Source organism: Hyaena hyaena, unplaced genomic scaffold (genome assembly GCF_003009895.1).
Source record: "Hyaena hyaena isolate Hyena2069 unplaced genomic scaffold, ASM300989v1 scaffold_145, whole genome shotgun sequence".
In the NCBI taxonomy this organism is placed as follows: Eukaryota; Metazoa; Chordata; class Mammalia; order Carnivora; family Hyaenidae; genus Hyaena; species Hyaena hyaena.
The window spans coordinates 453,965-472,633 of record NW_024080777.1 but is presented as its reverse complement, the minus strand read 5'-3'; the positions used below and the strand labels follow the sequence as shown (position 1 = coordinate 472,633).

The following is an 18,669-nucleotide window of genomic DNA, read 5'->3' as shown; positions in this document are numbered from 1 at the left end:
AATTTGTAAATGGTTGTGATGCCCAGATCAATAGAATCCCTCAGAGCAATATTTCCTTTTGGAATTCTGATTATTTGAATTTTATAGGTAGAGAAATAATTTTCATTCAGTAGTCCTGTTTAAGATTTCCTAGAATCTATGAACATGCATTATTTTTAAACAAATCTTTAGCCATATAAAAAGACATTTTTAAGAATAAAAGCCATTAAATAAATATCTTAATTCAAAATTTAACATTGAAAGTAGAGCAGTCTGATAATAATGAGTAATAATTTAGGCTTTCACATTGGGACTGTCCTTTGATATCTCAGGATAATTCTTAAGAATGTATCTGTTAGGTGGACGTATTCAAAATCTGTTGTTAAAGGGCTTTGTGTGGGTGGTGGGTGTAGAGAGTTGTTGGACAAACCCACCATAGGATCTCTCCCTATTTCTCTCTAATAAAGTAGGCAAGAATGCATTTTTCTTCTTATAATCGGACAAATTATTAATGTGTTAATGTATTTATAAATGATTGCGTTATTATCTGGAACTGCAATTTTCTCCAACTTTTAAAACGTTTCTAGTGATACTTTTCTAGACATAATTTAGAAAATGAGGCAAGAATTCTGGAGCCTGTGGAAAGAGCCCTTTCATTCGTGAGTGGCCACAGAGTTAAATGATGTAAGTCATTCGTGTTGCCAGCCAGAGCCTAACCACAAAGTTGTCCTAAAGAACCACCAGAAATAATCATGTTAGCAAACAGGCCATGAAGATGGGCTGCTTTACTGGTTCACTCATTTGACTTTATTTTTTAAAGCAATTCAGTAATAAATAATGTAAGATTTCAGTTTGATAAGATTGTTTATTTAGCAAATCCAATGCCTGCTGCTGTTCTAAGTATTAACAAATTTAATTCTATTAGCATCCACATAATGTAAATTCTATTGCTAAGGCTACTACATAGATGGAAATTTTGAGCCACAGAGAGGCAAATCTCTTGTCCAGACTCACTCGGATAATTGGCCCAATCCAGGAATTTACATGTAGAAGCTGTACCTAGTGATGCTGCACTGTCCCTCCTAATGGCTACTTCTGAAAAATCCACCTCAAGACGTATGTGTCCATGTGTGTGTGTTAACAGCTTGAAGACCCTAGTAAATCAGAAATTAGAAAGGTATTTCCTACCTTCGTTTAAAAACTGTATGGAGTGTGTTGGGATGTGGGAATGTAGGGACAATTTTATTTGACTTCATAGTCAATAAGGTCAAGGGTGCTGAGCTCTTACTGCTGCCAGAAGTCCTATTCTGTTTCTCTAGCGCTTTCACTCTTCTTTCTTCCTACACATCTGCTTCTTACCTTTTTTTCTCCTTAATCATCAAGATGTCTTTCTGACTGATCACTTTCTGCTGACGACTGCTTTCTAGTTTCACCAAGGAAAACAAAAGGAATTAGAAGAGAACTTCCTCACGATCCCACTAGCACATTAAGCTACCTATGTTGGTAGCAATATGCCCTCTCTTCCTTCATAATACCAGTGATAGTCTACCTTTTTCTCTATCCAACCAAGGCCAACCTTTAGGCACTAGATCCCTTTCCCTCTCACCTCAGAGGCATCATTTAAATGATCTCCCTTGCATCAGCTTCTAAAAAATGTTGTATTTATGAAATTCAAATGTGTGGAAAAAAAACCTCCCTTGACTCTACATTCTCTTCTGGCTACTTTTCTAATTTTTCCATTATTTTTGGCAATATAACTCATTGATGAATGGGCTATTCCCAAAGAACCCAGTAACAGACCTGCAGTTCACCAAAGTTGGGTGTAGCTCCTATTGCAGCGAACAAGAACACACACTGCAGATCTGCTGAGTATCTCAGTAAGAAGTTAGAAAAGACATATTATTGGAACTTGTGTTAGATGATTTGGGGAAGAGTTCAAAAAGGTAGGGCTTTGCTATGAATTAGATGCTGTGAAGAAGCGAGGAAAATTCTCTGATTGGATATCTTAATAAATCTTACCTAAGGCAGAAAGAATAAAGGGAAGACAAAGCCACTTAGCAAATTATACACATGGAGAGTGTATTCAAAGGTTAAGAGATAATTTAAGCTTCTTCAGAGAAAAGTATTTAACAGTATTAATAGTATTAATTGCCTATAGAATTATAATTATATATAGTTATATATCTTTGCCATCCATTAAAGCATATAAAGTACAGGATCTTCCCATTTTACTAACAATACTTGTTAGAGCATGCTTTCTCAGCTTTATCGTCAACTTGATGTAATAATTTAAATTTCTTAAAAATATTTCAATGTACAAAATCTTCGGTCAACATATTATGACTCTATCAGAGTTTTTGACAACAAATAATTGAACACCTACTTAGCACTGGCTCATATTATTAGGCCATTTATTGTTTGGTTAAGTACCATGAATGATAAATAGGACACTTAAAATCTCAAAATGTTTGTTATAAGTTATAATTCTATAGTTAGCATTTTCTAAAGAAAATTTCTATTCTTAATGTTTGGATTTCCACTAAGTGAATTTATCCCAATCCAATTAGATATTCTGTCATTTATATTATAGGAAAATCATTTTTGTTACAATCTTCATATACACCTATTTGAAAAACTTATAAGTATCTGGGAAAATTGTGTGTGTGTGTGTGTGTGTGTGTGTTTAATGCCTTCTAACTGTGAAAGTAGATATATTGCACATATATTGCATATATATCACTTTATTCCCTTTTCATCTGGAACATCCTCAAGTTTTAAAAAATTTATTAATCTTGATATTTTTGCAAAATACACACTATTTCAAATGATATTTCTCAGTTTGGGTCTACATCATGTATTTCCTGATTAGAAACACAGTATCTGTTAGGAATACCACAGAAGCGATGCTGTGTCCTTCTCAGTGCATAACGTCAAGAGGCATTTGATAACTGTTTGTCCTAATGTTTGTTATCAGATCATTAGTTGATTAAGGCAGTGTCTACCAGATTTCTCCATTATAAAGTTGTTATTTTTCCTTTGTAATTAATAAATATTTTCTGGGAAGAAACCTGGAGAGTATATAAATAATATGTTTATTATGAAACATTATACACTATTTTTAGTATCCATAATTTTAGTATCTACTTATTAACTTTATTATCTCTTCAGTAAGTATTGATTATCATTCAATTGCAAGAAACTATTTTTATTTATTCCTAATTTAATTTTATTATGGAAGTATAATTGGCATACAATATTGTAATAGTTTCAGGTGCATAGTATTGATTCAGTAATTCTGTACATTACTTAGTTCTTACCACAGTAAATGTAAACATTTATTATTGATTATATCCCTATGACTGGTGATATTGAGCAACGTTTTATCTGTCCCCATCTGTAAGTCTTCTTTGAAAAAACGTCTATTCAAGTCCTCTTCCTGTTTTTAATCTTTTACATTTTTGGTTTGAGTTGTATAAGATCTCTGTATATTTTGGATATCATGCATCATTTGAAAATATCTTCTCTCACTCACTAGGTTGCCTTTTTGTGTTGTTGACGGTTTCCTTTGCTGTGCAAAAGTTTTGATTTTTTTTGTTTTTTGTTTTTTGTTTTTGTTTTTTTGGTGTTGTACGCATAGTTTATTTTTGCTTTTGTTTCCCCTGCCTACAGAGACAGATACATAAATATGTTGCTAGGACCTATTTTTTAAAAAAAAATTACTGCTTATGTTTTCTTTTAGGAGTTTTATGGTTTCAGGTCCCACATTTAGCTCTTTACTCTCTCTGAGTTTATTTTTGTGTATGGTGTAAGAAAGTGGTCCAGTTTCCTTCTTTTGCAGGAAGCTGTCTAGTTTTCCCAAAACCATTTATTGAAAAGACTATTTTTCCCCATCGGATAGTCTTTTCTCATTTGTCATACATTAATTGACCATATAGACATGGGTTTATTTCTGGCATCTCTATCCTGTTCCATTGATCTGTGTCAGCATAATACTGTCTGCCTACTATAGGTTTGTAGTATATATTGAAATCTGGGATTGTGATGCTTCCAATTTTGTTGCTCTTTCTTAAGATTGTTTTGTCTATTAAAGGCTCTTTGTGTTCCCACACAAATTTTAAGATTATTTGTTCTAGTTCTGTGAAAAAAGCTGTTATTATTTTGATAGAGATTGCACTGAATCTGTAGATTGCTTTTGGTGGTGTGAACATCCAAGCAATACTATATCCTTAATTTAATTTTGTATTAATTTTTACTAGCATGAATTCATGGATTTGATTTAGTAGATTATATTCCATATTATTAGGACTTAGCTCATTTTGATATTCAAATTCTGAAAGACAATTTGAAGTGAATCAGAATCACTGATAATTGTAAAACATTTCTTACCCAATGTAGAGACCAGCTGGATCCACGGATATTTTTAGTGTTAACATACAAAGAACTTTATTGGGTGTTCTCCATGGCAGAGTATCAGACAGAGCTACTGGTCTGCACATTCGTATGGTAGTTCTTGGCGTTTCAGGAGAAGATGTATCCCAAAATGCAAAGCTTCTCACTTCCAGAAAGTCTAATGAGGTGAACAGCACTAAACTCACAAGGATAAATCTTAATGGTTTAGTAATGAAGGAATCACATTCAGAGAAACGTTTCTAGCAGGTGTGGAGTAATGGTGTCTAACTCAGCTGTTGTAGGACCAGAACCTATCTTACAGTAGAAGCTAAATGAGCACTTCTAAAATTAAGAATACATGTTTAGATGTGGGGAGGCTGAATAGAAAAGGGAGGAGGGATTTTGACATAGCTTAAGCCTAATTTGAGTAACAATTTTCAATCAGTACTCTACTTTTGACCAGCATTTTCTGCATCTCCTTAACAGTGATAGCTGCAAGAACTCTAGACATCCTTTTCTATTTGCTTGTGTATGTGTGTATATATACATATTTTTTTTTCTTTTAATATTTATTTTATTTTTGAGAAAGAGTGTGAGCGGGAGAGGGGCAGAGAGAGAGGGAGACACAGAATCTGAAGCAGGCTCCAGGCTCTGAGCTGTCAGCACAGAGAAGCAGGGCTTGAACTTAGGGACTGTGAGATCATGACCTAAGCCAAAGTTGGATGCTTAACCGACTGAGCCACCCAGGTGCCCCTGGATGTTAGTTTTTAAGGCAGAGTTTCTTATTTTAACCCCTGTCCATAACACTTAAATCCTCCACTGTTAAGCTTTACAACTGCCCAAACGTCTATCAGGAATTCCTTTGCAGACCTATTGTGTCTGCATCTATACCACTATCATGAAATATTATTGAAAACGTAACAGAGATTTGCCTACATAAACATGACTATAAACCCATTTCACAGCTTTTCTTAACTAAACACTTTAGATATAAGGAATCATGTTTTTATAGATTTATCCCCTCTGGCCACATGTTAACATGGAGGGAAACAGTAAGTTTTAGTCACCTATAGTTACCTACCTGTTAGATGCATAATACATACATACATACATACATACACACACACACATACATATATACATATATGCATAGGTGAAGTGATAGTATTGAATATTAAGCCTTAAATCCTAACAGTGTTAAGAAAGAATGGTCTTAGTCTCACTCAGGTTTCTGGCCCATCCCCTGAAGTTTTCGGAACATTGGCCAACTCATTGAACTTCCTTGAATTACAGTTTTCTTCTAGGTGAAATGCTGAAAATAATACATGTCCTCAGAAAATATATGTGCAGTGATGGTAAAATTGACTTTATATAAATAAGTTTCTTAAGGAGCATTTATATGATTTAAGCCTCTCCTGATATAATTATGCATAATGAAAGTAGTAATGCATAATGCATATTAAGAATAAGAAATACTCTCATTTTTTATTTTTATACACTATTGCACTAATTATCTTCAATTTAGAGGCTAGATATTAGCCTAAGTTTCGGACTAAGGAAAGTGAATATGAACCATTTTTAGACTTATACAAAAGAGATTTTTCCTTGGTCCCTCCTCTATACCCTAGGCATATGTATTTTCTACTACCCATCAAGAACTATAAGACTAAGTGTTATTAATTTATTCTCTTTGCTGAGGGAAATAAGTGACCTCAAGTACGAAGGTTAAGGGATCTTTGTCGTCATAAAACCCTGGCCTTATTAACTTCTTATGAGACCAAGTCCTAATAACACCACACCCACCTCTGACCCTCTTTTGATGCTCAACAGAAAAAAAAAAAAAAAAGAGTAGCAGCAATGTTTACCTGAAACTAGCACTGAGAGAATCCATTTTATTCCCAAATTGTGAAATGGCAAAGCATGGTTCAATATCTTTATAAAATTTATAAATAAATATATCTATAACCCGCTCAATGTGGTACAGCACCAAATTAGTAACTGACATCACCAGAATGTTGAAGAATGACTTAATCCACACCTGGCTATGTTTCTGGCTTTAGGACACATTAATGAAAGGTTTTTGGAGGCTAAGAGGGGGCGGGAAAGAGTACTTGGGAGCAAAATAATGACCATTTTCATTTATGCCACTTATAGCTTTATTACATTGCATCCTTTCTGTCCAATCTAAATAACTCCCTCTATCAGAGGAAAGACTTAGCGTTTCATGTTGGTCTTCAGTAACCACAGATGAAATCATCTGGACTTCCCAGAGAGAAAAGATAAATTAAAACACAGAGCCTATTTTAATTATCTGGCTTTAATTCACATTGCTTAGGCAACCTGTTCACTTTTCAGAGGTATGCCCCAAGTTTTGATGAATGTACGCAATTTATTTTCACTGGAATTGATGTTTCATTTATAACAATGTTTGTTAAATGGATCACTGAGCTGAATAAATCAAGCTGGGAAGTGCAAGTGTGTATAGCTTGCAGAAAAGTCAGGGGCACAGGAGGCCTCTGGCCAAGTGAAACCATCATTTAAAGATGGGAGTCCAAAAAGGCATTTGAACACTGTGTTGAAATTCCGGGTCACAGAGATCACAGGTGAAGCGTTGCTGGACCCATTGAATGTTGCTGGACATTTTATCTCCATTCCTTATGTTTTTATAGATCACATCTTTTTCTTCTCTTGCTATGCCACGGCCTAGGTAATTTCTTCCAAAATCTATTTTTTAGTTTACTGAGTCTCTCTTGTGCAGTGTTAAATGTTACATGTACTCAATCTGCTTTCTAGGTTCAAGATTGTATGATTAATTTAGAGATGGACAGTTTGGTTCCTTTGCAAGCATACTGCCATCATCAGCAATGTCTTTATTCCTGTTTTATTCTCACTATTATTTCCTAAAACAACTTATATACGGATCGCTTTTTGTTTTTGATAATTATGGTATCTGAAGTTTTGGGGGGTTTCTGTGAAACCTCTCATGTGTGTGTCTGGTGAGTTTTCATTGTTTACTCATATTTGATTAAAAATAACCTGGAACTAGGGGCATAGCTGGCCTCAAATGATATTAACACTGTGGTGGGTGCTGGCTTCATGCAGGTGTCTTACTGCCTTCTGCAAGCTCAGCACTGGGGTGACAGGCGCCCGCAGGGCCACGCCACTTAGTGTCCCTGTTTGTTTAGAGTTCATCTTCAATGTGTTCAACTTTTTCATTTTTAAAATCTTCCTTTTTTCCTTTTTATGAAAGTATAAGCTTTTCAGGATTTTCCTTATACTTCTGAGAGCCAACAGTGCTGTAAAAAGTATAGAGGTCTGCAGACAGGATGCCCCTAGAATATCTAGTTTGTCATACTGCTATGATATTGTACATTCTTAGGTCGATGGACCCCCTCAGAGAGATAATAGGAGATAAAAGGTGTTGAAGGGTCAGATTATTGGCAATATCAAAATTTGTTTTCTCATGACTTCTAAACATATAATTTAATGTCATTTCCCCAATTAGGAGATTTTAAGTTGTTGGTTGTTTTTTTTTTTAAGAATAAAGAAGTCATACTCTTTGTAAGGAATCTAAAGCTTAAGACTGCAGAGTCTGATTTTGAAATGAGTTTCAACTGTCTTCTGCTCCTCACAAAACGGAACACTTTTTTTTTTTTTGAAGGTCTATGCCAATAGAAAATATAATGGACAAAATATTTTTTTTTCTTTTACCTTCTCTACCACTTAACTTTTCTACTTACTTTTCACATTTTCTTGGATAAGTTATCATTTTTGGGGGTTTCAATTTTTCTCCATTAAAAAGGTATAACAATGCCTTCCTTGGGCAATTCACAGGCTTGGAAGGAAGTTGAAACCACATGTTATATTAGATCTTTTTGAAACTTAAAATGACATATCTATGGAACATTTTTATTAACATGATTTTCCATAAAAATCACTTAGCAAAACATCGAACTTTAATTACAACATAATTCATTTTCTGTACCAAGAAGTCAAGAAGTAAAAATTAGAAGCCAACTTGACATTACCTTCACCGTTGAGGATGTGGACTAAATAGTTAGCCACTGCAAGACAGAGACGTTTGGTCAGAAATTTGGGAAGTTATTTTATTCTGCAGTAAATTAATTTGCAACTAAGCTGCTGAATATTTTTAAGCCCAGCAAAGCACATACCAAGAAATCGTGGCAATAAATTGAGCTCTCATATTATCACCGCCTGGTTTCCCAATTGATTCATATTCATTGTGCATTTTGTATACATCCATTCACTTGTATAGTTATGAAAGTGTACTTTTCTTTGTCTGCTAAAAAACTCTTTCAAGAACTTAGTGTTCGAACAGACTATCTGCCTGAAAGGCAGTGCTTGAGTTGATAAAAAAATTATCTTTTCAGCTTCTGACATATGTCAGACTTCATGTTTTTGTGGGATGTCTCATTTCCCAGGCTAAATGGAACTACATTTTCAGGATTGATTTTCGTGGTTAATTGAATTAGCATTTTAAAAACTATTTCATACTGATTTATTCAATTGACTCTTGTGTAACTAAAAACATTATAAAAAAGGGTTCAATTTTTTTCATACAATTATAATAAAGCCTCACAAATAGGCAGCAATAGTTTCAATGAAAGTTATGGTGTATATTTTACTTACACCAATTGCTCATTTCTCTCTTTTTTGTTAAAAAATTTGGAATCTATAGTAAAGAACAGCTTTACAAATGTACAATATCATTTTTCAGCCCTCCCACATAATTTAATTGTAGAGATTGCATCTAGTAATCATAATTACCTTTAAACAATGTCAAAAGCCATTTGCTTCATTTAGCTTGTAACATTTAAGTTGTGTGATTGTGTTGGGGGGGATGTGCATATGCTCGTATGTAATTCTCAATGTGTATATGCAATTTGGAACATAATATACATTAAATTTGTCTAGTGAGGTTTATTTTTCCTTTTCCTTTTATTTTTGCCTTTAAAATAATTACAGGTAAAATGCAATTGCTATATATTTATCTGTTTTATAAAGTTGATTGCTTTTGAAGTATTGATCGTATTTGACATATATGCCAGATCTTGGTATTAAAAAAAAATAGTGTTTACTCACACACAAAAAAATACAGCTTGAAACGGTAGTAAAGCATATCATCTTTATGGCTTATAAAAATAAAAACCATTATTAGCCAAAATTAGCATAATTTCATGAATTAATGCAATAAAAATGTAAGAGTTAATGTCTTTGAGTATGAGTATGTTAAACTTTTCAACATTCTCAGTAATTACATAGCTATTAATGCATTTGTTTATAATGCTTGTTCATATGAGCTTCAAATAACCAGATCACTAATATCTAAAGTTGAGTAGAAAGTTTATTAACACTCATTTTATGAGTAGATTATCACTGACAATACAATAGTATCCTATGTATATTACTTTTTAATCTCTGATGGCTTCTTCGTTTATAAAAGGCTAAAATAAGCTTCTGTAAGATATTGGAAATGATTTTGGAATGTCCAAAACAAGAGGACTGGATAGTTTTCATGTTAAGTCAATATTATTGTACTTTAGTTCTCTGAAGTGTATAAATTATTAATTATAACTCTGCCACTCATGACTGACAAAAACTTTTGGGTTCTCTAGAACCACACTTTATTTCCTCTGTATGTTCTAGAAGATGGCATACTTCTCTGTTCCTGTGTATTTATGATGTGTAATGAGGATGGGATCAGCTGAAGGCCTTCATGTTCACTCGGTCATGATCATGAGTAGGAAATATTGTTCTTTATCTGTAATCCCTTGCCCATACTGCTATCCTTGATTCTTATTAGTGACTGAATTGGTTTGAATTAGACCTCAATCTTTAAAATCTTACAAAAATGTTGTTGTGGAGTGGCTTCAATCAATTATGCCGATTGTCTCTGAAATGCTTTCCCAATTTAGGATACTAATTGCATACTTTTTTTTCCCTTAATGCATGTTTCCAAAAACAGACATTATCTGTGTTTACCACATAACAATACATATAATCAACCTTATCATATAATTTCCATAATTTTCCATAATAAAACTGAACATTTTTTACAGCATTTTATAGTTTACACAGCACTTTCACTTAATCAGCTCACAAGCCTCTGAAACAGGCAGGATAGTAATTAACTCAATTTTAATCATGAAGATATAAGGGTTCAGAGAATTAGAATGGCATCCAGGGCATAGCAGAAATGTGCTAGAACTGGCTTCTGACCCAGATTTTATAACCACAGACTGGGGTTACTTCGTAGTACACCACATTGATACTCAAGGCCAAAGCTCAGTGACATTCCACGATAAATAATTCAAACTCCATAGTCTGTGTTAACAATGAGATCACTTCAACACAATAAAAATAAAATGAGGCAATTATTTAGATAGTTCAGCTAAATGCTTTCCCCTTAATACCAAAATCCTTCTCCTTAAGTCAAAATTTTAAAGAGAATAAAATATTGCTCCCTTCAGTCAATATCAGATATTTAGTTTTATGGCTTATTAAGAATTTGCCAAATGACAGTAATATATTGGCATTAACAAGGTAATGTCAGATCAGTTTCCTAAGGTTGCTTCAGACATTCTTTCCAGTGCCCCCCACCCCATCTCATACACACGCTCACACATGCATACATGCACACATACGTACATGCACACACAGACACACGCTCATGACCTTTTACGGTTTACCTCTGAGCCTGTACAAGATAGCACAACAAATAAAAAGCCTCAGAATGCCACGCGCTTGAAAAATTAAGCCCTGGAAATGTACTTTACAATGGTTGCCAAACCAGCATCAAGTAACTCCTGCTTTTCTCAAGGGCTCATCCCCCATCTCTGAAACAATTTCAATTATACTCAAAATGTAAATGCAGTACCTCCTTTTTTGCTCTATTGGTTGTATTGATGTGGAGTGAGCTCACATAACTGCATTCGTTTTGCCTGCCAAACTTCCACATACCATCATATATACATAAAATCTACATTATGAATAATTTTTAAAAACTGCATCATTAAGATCAAATAAACAACATAGGCTAACAGACAATGAAATTCATTCTCTACTAATTGTCACATACATCAAAAGTGCCTCCAGCCATCCTTGACTGGACGGAGTTAAAAGCTGAAGCTTTTTTTTTAAATCAACTTTAATTAGATCAACTGTAAATAAACCTTTAAATAGAGATTTAAAAACAATTAGGTTAATTAAAACAGTTTGTAAGTCAATCGATGTCAAATCAAAATTGAAAATTGGAAGATTAATATTTACAGCTAGTGTTTTAAAACTTTAAACTACTTAGATTGCTTTTGCCTCTTGCAACATATTTAAACTTATTTTAAGCTCCCTCCAATTTTATATTTGGAGATGTGTTTATTTGCATGTAAGTTCTTTGGACATTGGCCCATAACACAAATATCACTCATATCTTGTATGACCACACTTTTTACATGAGAATAATGGCCGATCCTCCTCATTATCCCATGGAGTAAATGTAATTGTGCACAAAGTTAAGATAACTTAAAACACTCTCGGAGGGCGGAATGAAAAGGCAGCTGATGTTACCTGAACCTGATTACTTCCTGCCTGTGTCTGGCCGTTCCCTGACCTCAGCTGAGCTTTCGGTGAGCTTCTTGTCAAAGTAAAGTTTACCAGCCTCATCTAATAGCTTTTACAAGGATCTACTCATTGCCTCCGCAGAGCTAATGTCTTCTTGTGGTCTCCTTCTTAATTCTGGTCTGCAGTTGACCTTAGAGTATTGCTTTAACAGAGAAACTGACCTGTGAATCCAGAATGATAATTTAGACTTGATCTGCAAAAGCCCACTTTCTTGGTAAGATGTAGGTTTCATATTTTTATGATGACTTAAAATTCTGGCATGGTAATTCAGAATTGGGGCTTGGGCATGCCTCCTTGACATAAACAGTTAACAGGTAAAAGGCAAATATTTTTTTTAAGTTTATTTATCTTGAGAGAGAGAGAAAGAGCATGAGTGGGAGAGGGTCACACTGAGCCACCCAGGCACTCCATAACATGCAAATATTTTTAAGAAATTAAATTGTTCAAAAGTATGCACTACTTTGTGTGGCTTGAGATTCTAATGGTGCCCCTATATGGACAAATGGAGCATATTTAAATTTACTGACTTTCCGGACTACTGTCTGCAACTTGAAATTATCAAGTCATTGCTTCCCATAATGAAGTGGATCCTTTCTATTTGGAGCTCCAAGATTTCATACCAGGGGTCTGTATCACATGTATCTATATTCAGGAGTAATTATTTAATTACTCATTCATACTATATTTATAATCATGAAGTTTCCTTTATAAAGCAATTTAATAAGTGAAATGTTGGTAAACATTTAATGAGTGGCTTTTAAGAAAAAAGAAGAGTAGTATTTGCTGATTTCCATGGTGGTCTAAATCTTACCACATGGCTAACTTCAACCCATCAAATGAGATCACTAGAAGGGGGATGGCAAAGAGATGTAGGTCATTGGTTCTTGGGAGATAGTTCTGGGTGGTTCCAATATACCACTGAATTTTAGTGACTAGATAATAGGTATCAATTTAAATGCTTCTGGGGAATCTCCTGATGAGGCTTAGTATGGATTTTTATCAGTTATTACAGGGTCTTATTTTAAACCATAGCCTCTCTCTCAAGTGTTATGGAGACAATCACATATGGTATTGGATTTCGGAAGTGGGGGAGAAAAATACCTAAAATAACAAACTCACCCCTGTTACTGGTAAGCTTTCATAGAGTATTTCATATAAATTTCATCTAAGTGAGAGACACGTTTTCAGCCATCTCAAGTAATATTTAAAAATACCACTGAATCAAGTTTAATATCTGTATTGATGTCCTTGTCCATGCATAAAAGAGCAAGTGGATATAGGCAAGAATTTCAAATCTTTATTTAAATTTGAGCTCTTTTCCCAATCTATGACCAGCAAATATGAAAAAAATAAATAAAAAGATATATTTATATATATATACTTGAAAACAAGAAAAAGTGAATGATACAATTATTCTTTTCTAAAATACACTCCAGCCTCCACTTAGTGATCTGTGTAACAATCAGCAGTTTTGACATCATAATCCAAATGTACTAAACTATTTTATCCTTCTGCAGACAACTTAGGGATTATTACAAAACTGTTACTTCAGCACCTTGCTGATATAACACCCACATAATTCTGCACCACACTATGCTTTTATTGACTTGGTTAAGTGTAGTATGAATTTTTTTTATTCGAAAAACTTACATAGGGGACTAAAAGTCATGAACAGAATCTTTTTCTGTTATGAGTTTTTCATATATATGTATATTAATACAGCAAGAAGATCTATCTAGTCCTGAAACAATGTTTACAAAACTGTATTCAAATGAAAGGGCTGTGTGCAGATGGTCAGATATATTGAATTATTTATTTTGATCAAGCTGAAGGCCACTTTCACATACCTTATTTCTAAGGATGAATGGTCAGTTTACAGAATCCTGGTTTCTCCTCACGTCATCAAAATATGAATATTCTGATTCCAGTGTTTTTCAGAAAGAAGCAGTTTGAAAATGTAATTTCCCATACAGTGTCCACTATCTGTAGATTTATTAGGAACCCAATAAATTATTTTGAAAGAGAGAAATGAAAGAAAAAGTCCATTCTTAAATATATGCACATTAAGCTAGTACTATTCTAGGAAAAAATGATAGGTGGAAATATCATTTTAGTCAAATTCTAATTCTAAGAAGCCCACCCTAAACACACATGATCACTTGAATGCTCTTCTCATTTTGGCACATCTAAACCAGTATGGAAATTCTACATTGCTTGGTTAGGTCTTGAGGGACATATGTGCCTCCGAATTTAAAGACAGATTTTGAAATTTGTAACATTACATTATGATATAGTGAAAAAAAAATCAGTCTTTTACTCAATACGGTTACAGTGAAAGAGGTTGGGGAAAACAAATTCTCAAAAGTCTTTGGAGCATAGAGAACGTGTGACCTTGAAAAATAAATCTTGCATCAAAAAAAATCTCAATTCTGAAATCTTTCTAAAATACAAATATTTTATTCCACTGTTTGGTACATTCTAATGGCTCTGATGAACGACTTCCATGTCCTTGGGGCTGTGATCCTCTCTGAGATGGGAATAAGGGCTCAACTGCGCAATTTTTTCTCCGTTTCTCCATGCTTCGTTTCCTTCACGTAGCTCAGACTGGAGAAAAATCAGCATGTTCTGACGAGGTTAATTCTACGAGGCAGTGAGATGGAACTGAATTTCGTGGAGAAGGGAGCTCCGAAATAAACAGAACACCGTGTGTTAAATAAAAAAAGAAAAGATAGTCTCCTGTATAAATCAGAAGAGATCATAAAAATCAATGAACAGACAGCAACTTTTTTTCATACCTACACAAGCAGCTCAGAATGAATGATTTACCTTCCTTTTCTTAGTTGGAACACTTCATAATTTATTTGCTAAACAATGGTTTATGTTGCCTTAAACCAAATTGTATCGGTTTGTAATGGAGGACTGGGGAGGATTTTCCAAGAATTTATATATTGCTAAATAAAATGTATTTGCTAACCAGCAGCAATAAACTTGTGCTGGATTCTGTAATCTAGCAAGCTGAAAGCATCACTGCAAATTAAATTTGTCCCGAGATTTGAGATGCAAGAAGTTCCAGGACATATTTCAGTGACACATCGTGTTCCGTTCTTCTCGCTGGCAGTACCGTGAAGGTACTTAACAGGGCACGCTTGGTTCACGGACATCAAAGGGCACTACTTACTTACTCATAGAGGTTAGGTGCTTTGCAGGTATCTGAGAGTTGCTATCTATTCACAAACCACTGAGCATTTTGTTTTTATCAAAAAGCCTTCAAATACTCAGAGTCTGTGGTCAGTGCAGTTCCTTGGGTAAGTCTAATGGAGCTACGCTTCACCAAGGCAAAAGCCTAAACGGTTAAAAATGGAGAGATATTTACAATCATTTTCTCTAGTAAGTCGAGTTCTTGTTTTCTGTACGTAGTGGGTTTTATGTTTTTGTTTCTGTTGTTGTATGTTGTCGTTTTTTCTTTTTTCTTTTTCTTTTTCTTTTTTTTTTTTTTTTGCTTTTATTTTTTTCTCCAGTACATTTCACGTTAAGGTTCTGGGGCTATGAGTACAAACTGTCCGGGCCGGTGCCGTACATATCCGCGAGTCGTTTAAAGCGAGGCCCCCAGTCACTTAGGTAGTCATAATTCTGATCAGAGTTTGAGCTGATGGAATCTAACGAGCTGAGTGATTCAGCCACTGAGCCATTTCCTTCAAATGCGTACGTCTGCAAGGAATCATAGGGGGGTGCGCAGGGATCCACATCAGCTTCTTTCAGCCTCTCCCAAATAAATTCTCGAAAGATGACGTTGTCTGGGATGCTTTTAAAAGTCGGTCGACTCAAGAACTGAATTTCTGGAGTCACATCCCTTCGGGTCTTAGTATCTCTGATGACATTGAGGTTTCTTAGTGCGGCCATGTCAAAAGCCTCTGTGTCTTCCTCTCCCCCACCTTCATCGTCGTATCTCACGATATTTTCTCTGATATCTCTCTCCTCATCAAAAATGAGAGGCTCTTTTTTCCGTCTTCTCATGGTGACGATGAGGAGGATCAACACTAAAAACAGTGAGACAAGAAACGGGAAAGTTTCAGTAAATCGCCACTGCCCCTCATCATGGTCAAATTAGGCCTGTGATCCTGAAGTATAGATTTTCTGCTCTTTAAAGGGAAATGAATTGGCCACCTAGGTGCATGAGAATTCACAGCTACAGATGTGCTAAAATTGCTAAAGTGCCTTTAAAATAGGACGCTTTTATACATCAAGAAACCCTTTTCCACACCTGTTCAGAACTGATGTCTCCCTCTTTAAGGCAACCTGCAAAATATTTGATAGAGCAAATTGGAGGGCCAGTTCAGGACAACTATAATGATTTCAAAGCTATGTAACACAAAGGGATTTTTTTTTTTTAACTCCTTAATTGCTGGAAAGGCAAAGTGACATTCATAAATGTTTTAGGTCTAATTTAACAACTGCAGTTTAAGAAGGAAATGCATTTTAGCATTTGGTCTGGTTCTTTGAAGAAATGCCTAGTACTTGTTGAAGAAACTCCGCTGTTAAATAAAATCCCAGTATATCAGGCTATATATGAAGATTAAAAAAAAGCTTTTCTATAGTAAATTGAGTCTCACTTTCAGGATGAAATACTGAACTTGGTCTTTAGTCATTATACCTGGAGAGAGATCAAAGGTTGTGAGATTTTCAGCTTAGCCAAAAAGAGATTTATCAGAATTAACAAATAATAAAGCACATGGTTATCCCAGAAAGTAAAGGACAACAGATATATTGGCTATTACTGGTTTAATAAACTGTTTATTTTCGGTAAGTATACACTGTGAAGAAAGATTCTGCTCTGCTCCATGACTGAATGCTAGCTGAACTGGGAACATATCAGATCTCAAGTGGTATTCTTGAATTCTAGAGTTCAAAATATATAAATTAATTATCTTAAATAACTTTTTTTATTACATCAGACAATTGTTTTCCTTGAAGATCTAAAAGGCCCAATGTGACCATTGCTCTCAGCCTATTTAAAAAAAGACATTTGAAATATTTATATTTAAAATATCTTAAAAGGTTTTAGTTTGGCATTAAGAATACATTTGAAAATAAAAATAAATTAAACCAGGAAGGACAACACTGTAATTCAGAGTGACTAACAGCAATGACTAGGTGAAACTTATTTCATCCTGTCTTAATCTGCTTAAGCAATATTCTAGGCACTTACTGAAATAAGGCCTTTTCTGTTGTAATGCGCTGGCACAGGGCTTTGAATAAAATCCAGCTTTTCACTTATTAGTTAGCTGTGTGATCTTGGGCAAGTAGCTCAAAGTAACTGAGCCTAGGCAGTTACAGATGAATGTTCCTGAGGTAGAGACTGGGGGAAGGGAGGCATGTAAGTAGAGTCAGCAGAATGCCAGGTATTTTTGTTTGTGTGCAAAAGAGAAATTTCCAATGTTATCTTCTGGTCAACTAAGAACATTAACTCAAAATCCCCCTCTGACCAAGGAGAAATAATGAAATCAGGTACAGAGTAGAGGGTGCAGCCAGTATAAGGCAAGAGATGTGCACTGAAGATTAAATGAGAGACAGAAAAGGCAGTCAGGTGATACACGAAGGTCGGCAAACAAGGCCTATCATTTGACCCTCAGAATAGTTCTCTGGAATAAGTTATCTTCTCGTTTGACAGTTGTCTTAGGCATTTGAAACAGCCTGCCTATGGTCATGAAATAAAATGCAATACGTGGGAATGAAGTGTCCTCTACTTTCAACTGCCTCAAACCCTGTGTTCTTTCTAAAACATGATGAGCTTAGTTCTTCCATTGCAGGTAATCGAGACACAAGAGCGCAAGTGACAATCTGCTAGTTACAGAAAGACCCACCAGTACATTTTAAGACATACGTGTAAATAGCACTTTAGATCTATAAATTTAGATTTATGAATTTAGCCTCTCAAACTTTTTACATGGTTCCCCTACACCCAAATATAAGTAATGGAAACAGAAATAAAGACGGGCTAAATAATACTACCTGAGAAGTCAGATTAAGAGAGAGAATGAAAAGTGAGGATTCAAGAGAGCCATGATGGGTGGACCGGTGGAGGGAAGAATATGAGAAATCTGTAAGACATATCGGAAGCAAAACTGAGGCAGAGCAAATATCCAACTGAGTATAAGAGGATGTAAGAAATGAATGGGCAGGGGCGCCTGGGTGGCTTAGTCGGTTAAGTGTCCGACTTTCGCTTAGGTCATGATCTCGCGGTTCGTGGGTTCGTGCCCCGCGTCGGGCTCTGTGCTGTCTGCTTTCTCTGAGCCTGGAGCCTGTTTCTGTCTGTGACTCCCTCTCTCTCTGGCCCTCCCCTGCTCACGCTGTCTCTCTCTCTCTCTCCTAGAAATAAATAAAAAACATTAAAAAAAAAAACTTAAAAAAAAAAAAAAAAGAAATGAATGGGCATAAGAGTGAACAAAGCTATGAAGAGGGTAAGAATAGGTAGTAATTTGATGCACTTTTAAGTTAGCATTTAGGCAAAGTATTTCAAAATTCTCAATTCTCTTTTCTTCATATAATTACAATGAATCTTGTCATTTATATATATGATATATAATTGTTTTATGTTATATATAGGTTATATTTTTTACTATATATAAATATAAAACCATGATTTCTTATATTCTGCTGTAAATG

General features: G+C 34.8%; 1 protein-coding gene across 2 annotated transcripts in view; it reads right to left on the bottom strand.

Annotated features, from left to right (window-relative positions):
* Positions 1-15,524: 15,524 nt before the first annotated feature.
* CDH7 (cadherin 7) overlaps positions 15,525-18,669 on the bottom strand; it is a 110,309-nt gene continuing 107,164 nt past the window's right edge. For both annotated transcript variants that reach the window (XM_039238744.1, XM_039238745.1), the window contains one exon: positions 15,525-16,043. In XM_039238744.1, coding sequence (XP_039094675.1) covers positions 15,550-16,043 — 494 coding nt within the window. In that variant the 3' untranslated portion in view covers positions 15,525-15,549. The remainder of the gene's footprint in view (positions 16,044-18,669) is intronic.